Source organism: Xiphophorus couchianus, chromosome 14 (genome assembly GCF_001444195.1).
Source record: "Xiphophorus couchianus chromosome 14, X_couchianus-1.0, whole genome shotgun sequence".
In the NCBI taxonomy this organism is placed as follows: domain Eukaryota; kingdom Metazoa; phylum Chordata; class Actinopteri; order Cyprinodontiformes; family Poeciliidae; genus Xiphophorus; species Xiphophorus couchianus.
Genome location: NC_040241.1, coordinates 6,173,301 through 6,189,815, shown reverse-complemented (window position 1 = coordinate 6,189,815; position 16,515 = coordinate 6,173,301). Strand labels below are relative to the sequence as shown.

The following is a 16,515-nucleotide window of genomic DNA, read 5'->3' as shown; positions in this document are numbered from 1 at the left end:
ATATTTTAGTACACTTAAAATAAGACAAAACTGACTAATAAGCAACTTTTAAGCAAGATATAGAAGTTTGTTTAAGTAAATAATTCCTTAAAATTGCTGAAGAATTATTAATTCCATTGACAGAATATGATACTTAATAAAAAATTTTTCCCCAGTTATAAGTGAAATAATCTGCCAATAGAACTAGTATTTTTTCATCAATATTAAGGAATCACTGACTTAAAACAAGCTCCTATACCTGAAAACTTACTCATAAGTTAGTTGTGTCTTATCCTAAGTGTACTAAGATGTTTGCACAGCAAACTAAACCAAAACGACTTGGTGAGATTTTGTGTTTTTGCAGTGAGGGAGCTGGAAACAATCGGAAATCATTTTTATTTCCAAAAGATGTGAAAAATTATGCTAAATTATGCACTAAAATAGAGCATACTGAAGTTCATAGTCATAATGTGAAAAATTTTGTATTAATATGATTAATCTGTCAGTTATTAATTGGAAGAATAATATATGGTTCCTCCCCCCCAAGTAAGTTTGGTAAATAAAGAGTAAATATTACCAAATTCACAGGATTTGTTGCTGATGAAGATGAGACTAAGAACAGTTAAAGGAGATTGTGAGAAAAATAATTATCTCCCATGTTATGTATGAGGAACAGGTTATTTCAGGCAGCTAAAATATGTGGTTCCCCCCTCATGACTTTGGCAAATAATGAGCAAATGTTTTCAAACTTACATGATTTATTGTTGATGAAGAGAGGAATAAACAAAGTTAAAAACTTGTTGGTAAATTAATTTGTTCCCATGTTATGGAGGAGGAGCTGATTATTTCAGGTGGCTAAAATATATGGTTCCCCCCTCATGACTTTGGCAACTAAGGAGCAAATGTCACCAAATCCACAGGATTCGTTGTTGATGAAGAGAAGAATAAACAGAGTTAAAGACTTTTTGGAGAATTAATTTGTTCCCATGTAACTCTTGTCTCCCTGCAGTTTATTTTCAAATCAAACCCTCCCAGAGTTTAAGTAGGTCAACGTGCCGCTTATAGCTGAGGATCTTCCGCCAAATCCATAAACTTTATTTCTGACTGTGTTCTCGAGTCCTGTTGGTCTTTCAAAATCACCAGGTGGCGATCATAAATCTCGCTCCGAAAGCTGTGTTTAGCTCCCGTTTCCCAGCTGTTGGTGCCGATGAGAGATTAGCCGATCGGGATTGTGAAGCGTTCACAAGCAGCGCTGGTGGTTTCGAAACAGCTTCACTGAATTGAAGCTGTTTCAATTCAGTGAAGCTGTTTCAGTGGTCGGGGATATGAGAGCATCTATTTGCAGGGACACAATGGTAATTCGTGTGGTTAAATTGTCTCCATGCACATCTCTCACAAAAATACAGAATAAAATTAGCAAAATAAAAGACTTATAGTGATGTAATGGCTTTGACTTGGCTGTCGGGTGACGGATAAGTCTTTTGGATCCTCACAATGTCTCTTGGCAAATGAAGGATGAATCCTCATGGTTTCCTTCTTTGGTCAGTAGTTTTCTGGCCGTACAAGTTTTTGTCTAGTCTCTACCTAATGTGAGACTTGCAAAGATGTTGTTCTTGGTTCTATTTTGACCTCCAAGTTGATTTGTATGTAGCACATTTCAGCAACAAGGCAGTTCAAAGTGCTTTACATCAGTGGTTTATTACCACCACGGACCGCTCAAGGCTTGGGGGGGTGGAGGGAGGTGTAAGCAATTTTACTGCACCCCCCCATCCCCATACACCTCCCCCTGCACCCCCAGACTATCGCAGCCTGTGGGGTTTTCCCTGACAGTGAGCGAGAAGGCAGCCTGTTAAATGAGACAGACAGCCAATCAGACAGCGCAGTGACGTAAGAACGGAGGGGAATCCCAAACAGCCGACTGAGAGCCCGGTCTTGTGCGAAATTCTGCTCCCCTGTGAAAATCTGTCCCCCCTGTCGGGAGCGCGCATTGCAGCCAGAGAGGCGAATCTGGCCGATCTGACCATTGTCACGGCTCTTCTGATCGATTTCTCATATAATCATGTCAAAGTTGTAACATTCAGTTTAATCGGCAGCTGTTGTTTTAAAAAAGAAGCAATAACAAAATGATAAAATAAATAAATAAACGAGGTCTTTTTGCGCCGTTTTGTGTTATTTTAAACGCCAAGAGAATCGGTCTTTTTCCAACTTTTGTCACTTAAGCCTGTCAAATAAAAGTCAGTCACCAAACACAGTTTTCCAACACGTAGTGTTTTATTTCTAATTTTTCATTGCTGAGGATGGAAGCTGGCTGCTAGCAGGGCACAAAAATTAAGACTGCCTGAAAAGATGAGAGTGTAGACTTTCTGGAAAATCCCATTTTAATGTAAAATATGACAGATTACAGGATTAAGGAAATTTCTAGTACACTACATGCTATCACACATAACATTTTTTGAGAATTTGGAAACAGTTGCTCTTTATTTCCCAAAGTTATGGGGGGGAGGAGAGGAGAGATTGGATATTTCAGCTGCCTGAAATTATTTGCCAAAGTTAGAGGGGAACCAAATATTTTAGCCACCTGATATAATCCGTTCCCACTCTATAACATGGGAATAAATTAATTTACCAGGAAGTGTTTAACTGTGCTTTGGAAACATTTGCTCTTCATTGCACAAAGGTATGGGGCCTCGGGATTTAAACTATCTTTCCATAGTTACCTTATATGAAAGTCCTGTAGGATAAATATCAAACATAGTTTTCAAAATGTAATTTATTAACCATAATACAACATACATAAACTAGCACACCACAGCAAACTCTGGTACCTAAGGCAAACACACAAAGCACTGGTAAGTTTTTTCAATTGGTGGGCTTCCGACACATGCCTGATGGAACCACCTCAGGCACGTGTCACACTGGATCTAGGAAAGAAACCAAAAATTAAAAAAAATTTTTTTAGAAAAATGTCTTTTTCTAAAAGATACAATCAATATACAATCAATAATTTTAGATTCCCTTGTTTTCCAACTGCTGGAGGATCACGAGGGGAAATAACCAAAATACAAACACAAAGGAGTAAGTAGACTAAATCAACCTAAATAGAACAAACAAAAATAACAAGAAACTTGAAATAAACATAATTAGACTCACCAATGAAGAACAGATGTGAAAAATAAGGCAGAATTAACTGGAAACAACAAAGGAACCACAAAAGAATCTGAGAAGGACGCTGGCGGAACAGCAGTCTTGGAAGATGCTGGCGGAGGAGCAGAAACCTAGGAGGATGCTGGCGGCAGAGCAGGAACCTGGAGGCCGATGGGACTCACGACGAAGCCCTGGAGGTCAGCCTGGAGAACAATAGGACTCGCTACTAAGCCCTGGTGGTCAGCCTGGAGAACAATAGGACTCGCTACTAAGCCCTGGTGGTCAGCCTGGAGACCAACGGGACTGGCTACGAAGCCCTTTACACAGGCTGGGAGACCAACAGGACTCGCCATGAAGCCCTGGAGGTCAGCCCGGAGACCAACGGGACTCACTATGAAGCCCTGGTGGCAGGCCGTAAGACCGACAGGACTCGCTACGAAGCCCTGGAGGTCAGCCCAGAGACCAACAAGGCTCACTATGAAGCCCTGGAGGTCAGCCTGGAGACCAACGGGACTCGCCACGAAGCCCTGGAAGCAGGCCGGGAGACCAACATCGCCACGAAGCCCTGGAAGCAGGCCGGGAGACCAACAGGACTCGCCATGAAGCCCTGGAGGCAGGCCGTAAGACCGACAGGACTCACTATGAAGCCCTGGTGGCAGGCTGCGAGACCAATAGGACTCGCCACGAAGCCCTGGAGGTCAGCCCGGAGACCAACGGGACTCGCTACGAAGCCCTGGAGGTCAGCCCAGAGACCAACAAGACTCACTATGAAGCCCTGGAGGTCAGCCTGGAGACCAACAGAACTCGCCACGAAGCCCTGGAAGCAGGCTGGGAGACCAACATCGCCATGAAGCCCTGGAAGCAGGCCGGGAGACCAACAGGACTCGCCACGAAGCCCTGGATGCAGGCCGGGAGACCAACAGGACTCGCCATGAAGCCCTGGAGGTCAGAGCCGGGAGACCAACAGGACTCGCCATGAAGCCCTGGAGGTCAGAGCCCGGAGACCAACAAGGCTCACTATGAAGCCCTGGAGGTCAGCCTGGAGACCAACGGGACTTGCTACAAAGCCCTGAAGGGAGGCCGGGAGTCTGACAGGACTCGCTACGAAGCCCTGGAGGTCAGCCTGGAGACCAACGGGACTTGCTACAAAGCCCTGAAGGGAGGCCGGGAGTCTGACAGGACTCGCTACGAAGCCCTGGAGGTCAGCCTGGAGACCAACGGGACTTGCTACAAAGCCCTGAAGGGAGGCCGGGAGTCTGACAGGACTCGCTACGAAGCCCTGGCCCCAAGCTCTTCATCCGACACCTAACTAAAATAAAAACAAACCTAGAGTTTATAATATAACTCTATGACCCTGGCGACAAAGGAATCGTCTGGTGACGAAGGAGACCTGAGTTTGAGGGCCTCAAGTTCCCATGGCACTACAGTCCTGTGGGCCTCAAACTCTCCTGCCAACATCTTTCAAGCATTAAGCTTTTCCGCCATCATCCCCCATGTGTCCCTGACACCGCAATCCTGTTGTCCTCAAGCTTTTCTGCCACCAATAATCAAGCAGGAAGCTTGAAGCCCTCATGACTCTTCTTTATTTAGAAGTTCAATCTTTCAAACCAATACCTGATAGTGTCAATACACATTTTCAGAAGCTTATTGGAGAAGCCTCCGATCACACGACTCAATATAGACCGCTGCTCCTGTGGCTGGTCTGAAACTGACTGAACCTGAACGTCTTCGTGGATTTCTTCTTCAGATCGCTGCTGGTTCAGCTGTTCCATTCTGTCCCTCAGGCCGTGGTTCAGCTGTTCCACTTCGAGCTCCAGGTCAATGGTCATATTCTCCAAGGCAGCGCTTTTCTGCTCCAGGGCAGCGTGTTCCTGCTCCAAGGCGATGATTATATTCTCCAACGCGGTGCTTTTCTGCTCCAGAGCGGTGGTTTTCTGCTTCAGGGCAGTGTTTACCTTCTCCAAGAAGATGCTTTTCTGTTCATGGGAGATTTTTTCCTTCTCGAAGAAGTTGCTTTCCTCCTCCAAGATGGAGTTTATCTGTTTCAAAGTGCAGTTTTCCTGCTTCAGGGCATATTTTTCCCTTTCCAAGGCAGTGTTTTTCTGCCCCAGGGTGGTGTTGTCCTGCTCCAGGGTGGTGATTTTTTGCTCCAGAGTAGTCTTTTCTGTCACCAGGGCGGTGTTTTCCTGCTTCAGGTTATTTTTTTCCTTCTCGAAGAAGGTGCTTTCCTCCTCCAAGATGGAGTTTATCTGTTTCAAAGTGCAGTTTTCCTGCTTCAGGGCATATTTTTCCCTTTCCAAGGCAGTGTTTTTCTGCCCCAGGGTGGTGTTGTCCTGCTCCAGGGTGGTGATTTTTTGCTCCAGAGTAGTCTTTTCTGTCACCAGGGCGGTGTTTTCCTGCTTCAGGTTATTTTTTTCCTTCTCGAAGAAGGTGCTTTCCTCCTCCAAGATGGAGTTTATCTGTTTCAAAGTGCAGTTTTCCTGCTTCAGGGCATATTTTTCCCTTTCCAAGGCAGTGTTTTTCTGCCCCAGGGTGGTGTTGTCCTCCTCCAGGGTGGTGATTGTTTGCTCCAGAGCAGTCTTTTCTGTCACCAGGGCGGTGTTTTCCTGCTTCAGGTTATTTTTTTCCTTTTCTAAGGTCATCTTTTCCTTCTCCAGCGCAATGTTTTTCAGATCCAAGTCGGTGGTTTTCTGCTCCAGTGTGTTGATATCCTCCTTTAAAGTTTTGATTAGGTCGAACAGTTTTTTTAATTCCTCATCCTTCTCCCGAAGCAGCTTGTCTTTTTCATGTGTAGCTTTTTCTGTCTTTATTGCTCGGATCTTTAGCTCCTCGTTTGTTTTTATCAGAGAATGTCTCTCTATGGACATCAAGTTGACCTCTTTCAAGATGCCTTGGAGCTTTTGAGTCTCTCTAGCTAAGGTCTGCTGGTCAGAATCGGAAGACGACGCTTTGCTGCTCTGATTCATTGTTGATCTTTTTTGTCAAAAGTTGCTCCAAAAGTCCAAACGTTGCTCAATGGTTTTCTTTATTTGTTTGTTAGGATTTGCCTTTTTAAAAGCTTTCGTTGTCAATTTCTTGTTAGAAGAACAATCCTTCTACGTGCTCTGGCTCTCTCGCTCTCTCGCTCTCTCTTCTGCAGTGGTTATGACCGTAGAATTCAAGAGTGCAGCTTTGTGATGCACTCTAGCTCAAAGTGTGCATCACTCTTTGTGACATCATTTTGCGTGATGTCACAAACTGATGTCACTACCTCAGCAGAACAACTAGAAAACTGCTGAAGTTTGAATAAAAATAAACTTTATGGCTGAATGCAGCTCGGCTTAGCTGATGGCTATTGGAGACAGTTCAGCTGGTAATATGTCACCAAGACTGAAATCCGCACTTGGGAGACAGCGGCTCTTGAGGACAATGGACTGGCACAGCAGGGTGCGAGGACCAACGGTCAAAAGGAAACATTGTGCCCGAAAACAGAAAAAGGGGAAACGGGCGGGCTGGTTGACCCAGCTGATGCCTAGGAAGCCACCAATTCCGACTCTCTGGCCTCACTGGATAAGAAAGTGGATTTGCTTATTCTTTTATTATGTCTATGTTTCAACCTCTCTCTAGCTAAGCAAGGTTGGTGGAATCAAATAATGTTCTCACTCTTTGGTTACCTAGCAACTCACTCATTCTTTGGTTACCTAGCAACAGCCTGTTGAGTCACTGACGCAGCAGCAGTTTCTGGTTTCACCTCCATCCCTCATAATTGCGTAGAAATAAAAAAAAAAGAAATAAAAAAACAGTGGGATGTGAAAACTATGGATTAAACAAGAAAGTATTCCAAATATTTAAACAACTTTAATGGACATAAATTAATGGGACTGACCCATTAATTTATGGGTCAGTCAGATTCAGAGAATCGAGGACATGTAAAGTAAGATTTTGGACGTTTTAGCACCTGCTGCTTCAAACATTTCTATGCCTTGTGCTGCATGTGAGCAACTTATTCATTTATTTATTTTTTAAATCAAGAGTGAAAAAAATTGTTGCTTGATTCATACAAAAAAAATAAATAAAAAAAATTCTAATCAAAGTGTGTGAGAAGCATCAGAGGAGGAAGAATTGCATAAATTTGTGACAAATATGGCTCTGATAAATCCGAGAGATGACCCCCACCGTTTTGTACACTATCATCAGAACCAGGTAGGAGGTACTCTGCCTGGTTTTTATGGAGCGCCTGTGATGAGTGGGCGCAGAAAAGGTTCTAGATTTTCAAAATGATTCCGTTTTGTCTCACCATTAGTTAAGGCAGGATTTGCTATCGCTAGGCCTCACTTGAAAAAGGCAGCCACAAACATTGCCTCAGATGTCAAAGGTAAAGCTATGAGTAAAATAACGAGTACATCCAAGAGGGTTGATGGTCAGGCAGGATCAGGGACTTTGGTTCTGTCTCGAAGGGCGAGTTCTACTGTAAGTAGATCGATTTGTCTTTCTGAAGTGTGCAGGCAAAGAAAAATGTTTTACAGTATGTCACAGATTCACGAGTTTTGCACGGAAAAAGTTAACTGTGCAGAATTTCTGTTGCTTTATGTCTTATTGTTCCTCAGGTTCTGTTTTGTATTTTATGTGTGAGATCGATCAGGAGCAGCTTGGTACCAGTAGAACATCCATTCCGCAGATGGAGGTCCAACATTACAGCTTAGAGTTACTGAAGCCCCAGGACTCAGGCATGATGGAGACACTGTTAGGACTGACTCAGGCTCTATTGAACAAAGAAATATTATTTTTCAGTGCAAAAAAAACAACAAAACAACAAAAAACACGTGCTATAATGTGGTAAGCATAAAATAGCATCGCTAAAATCTTCAAAAACAACAGGAGCTTAAAATATGACAAATTACAAACACCAGGAAGGTGTAGTCCAACACACAACTCTCACAATATCACAATATATAGTCTAAAACAAATCTGCATGATGTTAAGTTTTATTTAAATGCGTGGAGAAACATGTTTAATAACTCACACTGTGACGTGAGGTTGACGGCGTTGCTGAACCCTCCTGATCCAGACTCACGCCAGAAAACAGCGTTCTGGGGCCCAACGACTGCTAAAGCGACATGAGGACCCAGTCATGGCCCCCCAGCTGGAGCAGTCCGATAAACACGTGGAATATCCAGTTGTTTCAAACTTCCTCACTCTCCACGCGGCACAGGATCCCCGACACTCTAACTGTACATCTTGCAGAGAGAAACGTTTCTCTCCGTGGGGGCTCACTGTGAGAGAAGCTTCTGGATGAGAACCTGAATTTTAAAAAAGAAAGAAGCTAAAGTTGACTGAATCTGAATCTTTAACATGAATGTTCAAAGAGTACATGCAGTTTCCATAAAGTGAAAAACAAATGACACTTTGTTTCCATGTGAAGCAAGAAAAGTCAGTTCACATGTGGTTATAATGAGCTGCTGTTTCTTATTGAAGTAAAAATGACTTTGACTTCTGTTTCCCACCGAAGCACAAAGTCAGTTTTTCACACTGAAAAGAGAAGTTTAATTGTTCTTTGTCAAAATAATGTTTTCATTTACACGTTTAACTGAGTGTCTTTGCCATTGAGTGTGTGTCAGATGACGTCATCCTGGGTCTGTTCTTCCTGTTGAAGATGACTCAAAAGTTGAGTTTAATTTAAAATAAATTATATATAAAAAAAACAGCTGATCATACGGTTCTGCCAACCGTATGATCAGCTTCGAGTGACCCAGCATGCTTTAGCTTCTTGAACACATTTCTCTCCTCAGGTGATTAAGTTTGTTGACAGCAGAGTTTTCATTTAGGAAGAGCAGGATGTTTGTGTCGCTATGAGCAACTATGAAGGAAACATCTTTAGAAAAATGCGTCCAGGTTGCAAATGGAGACTCTTCACAGGCTCTGCTTTGTGTTGGTTTTTATGACAGCTGCTCTGAAAGGTTTCCAGGGGGAAGTAAAAACAGTCAGACACTGTGCTGAGTTTAGCTTTATGAGGAGACAAGCAAACAGTGTGTGTGAGCATAGGATCGGTTTTTATTATGATAACATGCAAATGGCTGCAGAGGCACGAAGAACAGAAGAAGACATAACATCACAAAACATTAAAGAAGATGAGAAGGGACATTTACAATTGATTTAAAGAAATCAATTGATTCATTGATTAATCGCTATGCTTGACTTTGTGAGCTTGAAAGGTAAAAATGTACAAGTTTCAAGTGTGCGTGTGTGTGTGTGCGTGTGTGTGTGTGTGGGTGTGTTTTTTATGACAGCTACTCTCTGAAAAGTTTCCAGGCGGAAGCATCAGTTTTTATTACTGTAAAATGCAAATGGACATGAAGACCAGAGAAAGACATCACATCACACAACACATTACATTATCAGAGACATTTAGTTATACATTTATGTATAAAAATACGCTTGTTGATCAAGTGACTGGTGCGATGTGAAAACAGTGTTTCCATTGCAGTTTTTGTGGAAAACACTGATTCTGATACAACCAAGAAACCAATCAGAGGTTTCAATATGCATTTAAAATATAGTACAGACTATAGATGTCAGCTTTATTGTTCAAGTGCAGAAGGAACTCTGCATGGTGAACTAGAAACTGATTACATGAACAAAAACATTTTTCTTCAGAGAGTTTATGTAGCTAGACTGTAGTTCTTCATAACCAGTTTGGTGTTTTGGGGGAAAAAAATGACAATGATTGACTGAATAAATGATGTTAAACAAAGAGACTTATCCTTAAATCTATCAATACTGACCCATTTTAACGCTACATCTAGCTTAGACATGTGATGTTTATATTTTTGCATGTTTGAATATTCAAATTTTCTCCCCACACTGAGGGTTACCTGTCAGACGGAACAGAGAAAACAGATCTGTCTGCAACAGAACAAGAACATCTTAACTTACTTCAACACAAGAGAACCTAACTGACTGTAAGTTTTTCAGTCTATTATCAGATGTGTGTCTGTTTGTGTGTAGGTAGAAGGATCCATATTAATGGCTTCTCCTTTCTTTAATTGTTGATACGAGTTATAATATTTGTAATACCGAGTTGTCCATGTTCTTTATGCTAACAGAAGTATGTTTTAATAATGCGATGGTGAATTAAAATGAAATTTTTAAGACGGATTTTCAGTTCTTCATAACATTTGTGGTTGTTGATTTTTTTTTAGATTTTTGTAGAAAACAACTGACCTCTGTTTCCCTAGACCTATAAAATCCTCAGTAAATGTAGAAAAGAAAGACTAATTCTCATAAATCTTCAAGGACGTTTGATGAAGTGCAGACTTTTATATTATTTATTTTCACACTTAGCTACAAAAAGATTTTTTTATTGTTAGATTTTGTTGTTTGATTCTACATGGATGTTTTTTTTCCCAACAGAAAAAAATCAGTCAAAATAAAACATTTCCATCGGACACAGCAAATATGCAGTGGACTCTGTTTCTGCTGATTTGGACGGGTAAGTGGCGCTACATGAATTATGTTGGCATTTTTATTCAAATATACTATGTTGAATTTGCACCAAAAAGACTTTAGATGATAAAATAATGAATACAATACCATTAAAGTATTTTAGGTAATTGCTTTACAGCACTTTTAAAGTGTCTTGTGAATAAATCCACTGAGTATTTTTATCTGTTTTAGGTCAATATTGTCCAGTGGTTTGTCAGTTGTACGAGTTTCACTACATTAATGAGAATAAAAACTGGACTGAAGCTCAGCAGTACTGCAGAGAGAATCACACTGACCTGGCCACAGTGACTAACATGAAGGACATGAAGAGACTCATCAACATCTCAGCTGGAGGTCAGAGGGAAGCCTGGATTGGTCTGTATTATCAAACAGATGGTACCAGAAAGTGGCACTGGTCTGATCCTGGACTGGAGTTCAATGAAAATGAGACAAACTGGAACCAAGGAGAACCAAATGACAAAACTGGGTGGCAGAACTGTGGAATCATATGGAAGAGCCTGAAGTGGGGAGACCTGTCCTGTAATGATCCTCGATATTTTCTCTGCTATGATGGTGAGAACATTTGAGTTTTAAGGTTGAATTTAAATCCACCATTTTGGATGGAAATTTTTTTATCAGAAGTAAAACAAAGTACGACTAAGAATAACCAACATATTATTAGAAAATACTTAACTATGAGATTTGGGTACTTGAACGTGATATTTTTGTTACAATGTTTGACTTACGATTGTATTCTGGGAAGAAAATACTTATTTCAGCTGATGCTCATATTTTTTTAATCACAGACAGAAATTCATCCAAGAAATATCACTTGATTCAAGAAAGGAAAACTTGGGCAGAAGCTCAGAGTTACTGCAGAGAGAAACACACAGACCTGATCAGTGGAACGAAGCAACTACAGGATGAAGAAGTGAAGAAAGAAACCAGCTCTGTGGGAGATGATACATACATTTTAATTGGTCTGTTCAGAGAGAAATGGAGGTGGTCAGATGGAAGCAGTTTCTCTTTCAGAAACTGGACAAAATTGTTTGACAATCAGCCAGAATACAGAGGTCAATGTGCCATGACTGTGTTTGATAATGGAGGCAGATGGAGGAATGAGAACTGTGATGGAAGAAAACCCTTCATCTGTTATGATGGTGAGATGTTCTAATAAATATTCCCACAATAAAATAATTAATACTGTGTGACAATAAAACTGTCGAATCTATTCCTCTATCCATACGCAGTTTTATATTTGTGTTCAGAAAAAAATATTGAAGTAACTTGAAAATATGAATATGTTTACCTTAAATCATGAATGTACAAGACACTTGAAACTTCACAATGTTCTCCCAAATCACAGATATTTTAGTTTTTCATGCTATATTTCATTGTTCTTGTTTATAAATAACGTCCTAAGACAGAAAGTATGAATTATTTTGTCTGTTTCTGAACTTCTGACAGATGAAGTGATCCTGATCAAAGAAAATAAAACCTGGGAGGACGCCTTGACCTACTGCAGAGATCATTATGATGACCTGGTCACCATCACCAACATGGATGATCAGAGATGGATCCAGGAGAAAGTCAAGAACGCATCGACTGATTATGTCTGGATGGGTCTGAGCTACGCCTGCACTCTGGATTTGTGGTTCTGGGTCAGTGATGAGGTGGTCATCTATAAGAACTGGGCCAAAGGTGAACCGATGGACGACTGTGACATGTCTGGTGCTATGGAGACGAGAGGAAAACATCAGTGGTTTAAAATGAATGATACTGAGAAGTTTAATTTCATCTGTTCTAAGTAAAGGCCAGCAGTAGTTGTTTTTAGCCAAGTGTCTTTAGATCTGAACTTCCAGGACTTAAATCTTGTTTTTTTTTTGATTGAAGACCAAATTTAATGTTAATTAAAACCTTTTATATGCATGTTGAGTATCTACATAATCAAAAGACACAAATGTATCAGCGTATGTCAATAAAGATGTAAAATAAACCATAAAAGACCAAAAAAGAAATGAACATCTTTGTGTTCTTTTCATTTTAATAAGACTCAGGCTGAGTAATTTGCTTTTGGTACATCAGTTCTTCTGCATTTATTCACATTCATCCCAACTTTTAAGTTGTTCCAGAAGCTTCACATAAATTTAAAATATCAATTAATAAAAAACATCTGAAATCAGATCTCTGAAAGATTGAAGAATATCTGAGAAGCAGGAAACTCTTAACCACACTTCTCTTATTAGCTTGAGAAAAGAGTCTGTTAGTCAAACTTCAAGTATGCAGAGAAAAATATCTGGTCTGTAATTTTCATGCCTGTATTTCATAATGAAAAGAAACTCTTTAACCAAGAAACGTTTGTGCATCTAAGGGTCCCAGAATGAACTTTACTCTGTTAAATACATGAGTTTATTTATTAAATTTCCTTTAGCCTAACCTATTTTATCTTTTTAATATCTTGCTTAAAACAAAATAAAAAAAAAAAAATAAAATATATATATATATATATATATATATATATATATATATATATATATATATATTTTTTTTTATTTATTTATCTTTTTGTTAAGAAACTAAAGCTTGGAATAAAACGTAAATGAGATGTCTTTTTAGGTTAAAACATAAAAAGAAAAGAAAAATGTTCTGTGGTTTTAGTCGATGTAAAACTGTATCAATATAAAACACAGAGACTTTTCCTTAAAAATCTATCAATACAGACATATATTATTAAACTGCAAATATGGTAACCTAAATATCTGCCTTTTTTAAATATTTGAATATTCAAATTCCTCCCAAAAACAGTCCAGCCTTAGAAAAGTTACAGCAGAACAGAAGGTCCATTGAGACGCCAAGGCAGCAGAAGCAGAACCACAGATGTAAGTTTTTATCCTCAACTCAAACTTAGACATTTATTTTATTATAGGTGTGTATCCATGTGTTTATTTTTTTGAAACAGATGTCTGTGTTGCTCTTGATATTAATGTTATGTAATGTTATATCTCTTAACAAAAGTGTGATTTAATGAGGTGATGGTGAATTCTGACACAGTTGTGTAAACTGTGAAGTAGGATTTATAGTTATTAAAATGTGTGTCTGTTTTACATGTCATGGTGGGAAGCAGCTGCTCTCTGTGTTTTCCTGAACGGCACATTTGTAAAAATCCTCAGTATTAATACAATAGAATTATTGTAAATATTCAATGACATTTGTATGAAGAGTGCTGTCTATTTTAGTAGGATTTATCTTCACACAGATACAAAAAGATTTGTTGTTGCTAGAATTTATGTTTTTATATTTTACACACATTTTCTCCAGCAGAGACAAATTTGTGGGAAAACGACATCAGACACAACAACTAGCATCAAACATGCAGTGGACTCTGGTCCTGCTCATTTGGATGGGTGAGTGTCTCTGCATAAACTATGTTTATTTGAATAAAATGATCATAAAGTCAGTAGTGTAATAGACATACTGTGCTTTAAATCTCTGCTGTGAATAAATCCACTGAGTATTTTCATCTGTTTTAGGTCAATATTGTGTGATTGTTTGTCAGCTGTATGAGTTTCACTACATTAATGAGAATAAAACCTGGACTGAAGCTCAGCAGTACTGCAGAGAGAAACACATTGACCTGGCCACAGTGACTAACATGAAGGACATGGAGAGACTCAACAACATCTTACCTGGAGATTGGAGTGGAGCTTGGATTGGTCTGTATTATCAAACAGATGGTACCAGAAAGTGGCACTGGTCTGATCCTGGACTGGAGTTCAATGAAAATGAGACAAACTGGAACCAAGGAGAACCAAATGATGCAACTGGGTGGCAGAACTGTGGATACATATGGAAGAGCCTGAAGTGGGGAGACCTGTCCTGTAATGATCCTCGATATTTTCTCTGCTATGATGGTGAGAACATTTGAGTTTTAAGGTTGAATTTAAATCCAGTATTTTGGATGGAAAATTTTCATCAGGAATAAAACAAAGTACGACTAAGAATAACCAACATATTATTAGAAAATACTTAACTATGAGATTTGGGTACTTGAACGTGATATTTTTGTTACAATGTTTGACTTACGATTGTATTCTGGGAAGAAAATACTTATTTCAGCTGATGCTCATATTTTTTTAATCACAGACAGAAATTCATCCAAGAAATATCACTTGATTCAAGAAAGGAAAACTTGGACAGAAGCTCAGAGTTACTGCAGAGAGAAACACACAGACCTGATCAGTGGAACGAAGCAACTACAGGATGAAGAAGTGAAGAAAGAAACCAGCTCTGTGGGAGATGATACATACATTTTAATTGGTCTGTTCAGAGAGAAATGGAGGTGGTCAGATGGAAGCAGTTTCTCTTTCAGAAACTGGACAAAATTGTTTGACAATCAGCCAGAATACAGAGGTCAATGTGCCATGACTGTGTTTGGTGATGGAGTCAGATGGAAGAATGAGAACTGTGATGGAAGAAAACCCTTCATCTGTTATGATGGTGAGATGTTCTAATAAATATTCCCACAATAAAATAATGACTAGTGTTGTGTGGAAAAAAAAAAAATATATATATATATATATATTTAAATAGGTTTAATAGTTAACATGTTTTAACATATTATAGATATTATACTTGTCTATAGTATGTATATATTTATATATATTTTTATGTTTTGAAAAAATACTGAGTTTGAACATATAAAGATTTTTTTCTTTCATTTTTATATTTCTCAAAAACAGTTGAAATTTCAAAAATGTCCATCAAATATATTTTTGTTTCTCCATGCTTAAACCTAAAACCTAAAGTGTGAATTATTTTGATTGTCCTGTGATCTTCTCTGACAGATAAATTGATCCTGATCAAAGAAAATAAAACCTGGAAGGAGGCCTTGACCTACTGCAGAGATCGTGAAGAAAGAAATGATGACCTGGTCACCATCACCAACATGGATGGTCAGAGATGGATCCAGGAGAAAGTCAAGAACGCATCGACTCCTTTTGTCTGGTTGGGTCTGCGCTTCAACTGCTTCAAGAACATCTGGTTCTGGGTCTGTAAGGAGAAGATCAGCTATCAGAACTCGACCTCAGCAGGATGGATGAACAACTGTAACACGTCTGGAGCCATGCAGGCTGGAGGAGAACATAGATGGTTCCAAAGAAACGACACAGAGGAACTGAACTTCCTTTGCTCTAAGGTTTAAAGCTCTACGTCGTGGCATTAGGGCCACAGCAGACCAAAGGAACGATGAGTCCAAAGACGAGATAATGTTGATTAGATGCAGACTGTCTCTTAAAACCACTACAGTAAGAAAAATATTGTTGCTTTTTATATTCAAATCACAGAAGCTATTTCAAAGTAAAAGCTATTGTATCATACATGGTGTATTCTTTAAAAACTCTTGCCTGAATCACAGCTGGACCAAAAGCTTTTACAATGCTGATGTTTTGAAAAACTAAGATGATGTGTTTCTCTCTTATTGTTGCCAATATTTGATCTTGTGCCTCCAGAGGTTGTCATGGATGCTGTTTTCCAGACATTTCTTTCTGATTTTATGCATCTTTGTATTGCTTTACCTAAATAAATAAATAACCGAGTGTATGACTACCATAAGCTTGGTTCTTAGTCCCAAACAAAAAGCCCTGGTAAAAAAATTATGATCACCATCCTTCCCTCCCCTTCTCCCTCGTCTGAATCACAGTGAATAAAAAAAAACCCATTTCAGAATCATTTCTATTCGTCAGTAAGTGGCATATATTGTTTTATCTGTTTATTTCCAACTAAGCAATTGGAACGTCAGGTCAGTACAGACCACAGTTGTTTTCTCATATAACTCCTGAGTCTAACTCTTATTCCAATAAACAGCAGAATCACTTCAACTCTTCACCAACATGGATGATCAGAGACAGATCCAGGAGAAAATCGACTGATTAT

The 16,515-nt window shown here is 39.4% G+C and overlaps 3 protein-coding genes across 4 annotated transcripts; 2 read left to right on the top strand and 1 right to left on the bottom strand.

The window, feature by feature from the left end:
* Window positions 1-4,281: 4,281 nt before the first annotated feature.
* On the bottom strand, window positions 4,282-6,897 carry LOC114157133 (kinetochore protein SLK19-like). The gene has a single exon (XM_028037949.1). It carries the CDS (start codon window positions 6,087-6,089, stop codon window positions 4,710-4,712), a length of 1,380 nt encoding a protein of 459 aa, XP_027893750.1. The 5' UTR covers window positions 6,090-6,897; the 3' UTR covers window positions 4,282-4,709.
* A 2,949-nt stretch (window positions 6,898-9,846) lies between these two features.
* LOC114157156 (macrophage mannose receptor 1-like) lies at window positions 9,847-12,883 on the top strand. Its single transcript, XM_028037992.1, has 5 exons — window positions 9,847-10,061; window positions 10,513-10,591; window positions 10,777-11,157; window positions 11,391-11,744; window positions 12,052-12,883. Exons 2-5 carry the CDS (start codon window positions 10,558-10,560, stop codon window positions 12,393-12,395), a joined length of 1,113 nt encoding a protein of 370 aa, XP_027893793.1. The 5' UTR covers window positions 9,847-10,061; window positions 10,513-10,557; the 3' UTR covers window positions 12,396-12,883.
* A 373-nt stretch (window positions 12,884-13,256) lies between these two features.
* Window positions 13,257-16,188, top strand: LOC114157146 (macrophage mannose receptor 1-like). Of its 2 annotated transcripts, none has more exons than XM_028037971.1 (5): window positions 13,257-13,463; window positions 13,906-13,988; window positions 14,115-14,495; window positions 14,728-15,081; window positions 15,429-16,188. In XM_028037971.1, exons 2-5 carry the CDS (start codon window positions 13,955-13,957, stop codon window positions 15,782-15,784), a joined length of 1,125 nt encoding a protein of 374 aa, XP_027893772.1. In that variant the 5' UTR covers window positions 13,257-13,463; window positions 13,906-13,954; the 3' UTR covers window positions 15,785-16,188. The 2 variants fall into 2 exon arrangements, with proteins under 2 accessions (XP_027893772.1, XP_027893771.1); XM_028037970.1 differs by having other exon boundaries at window positions 13,258-13,463; window positions 13,903-13,988.
* Window positions 16,189-16,515: the final 327 nt, after the last annotated feature.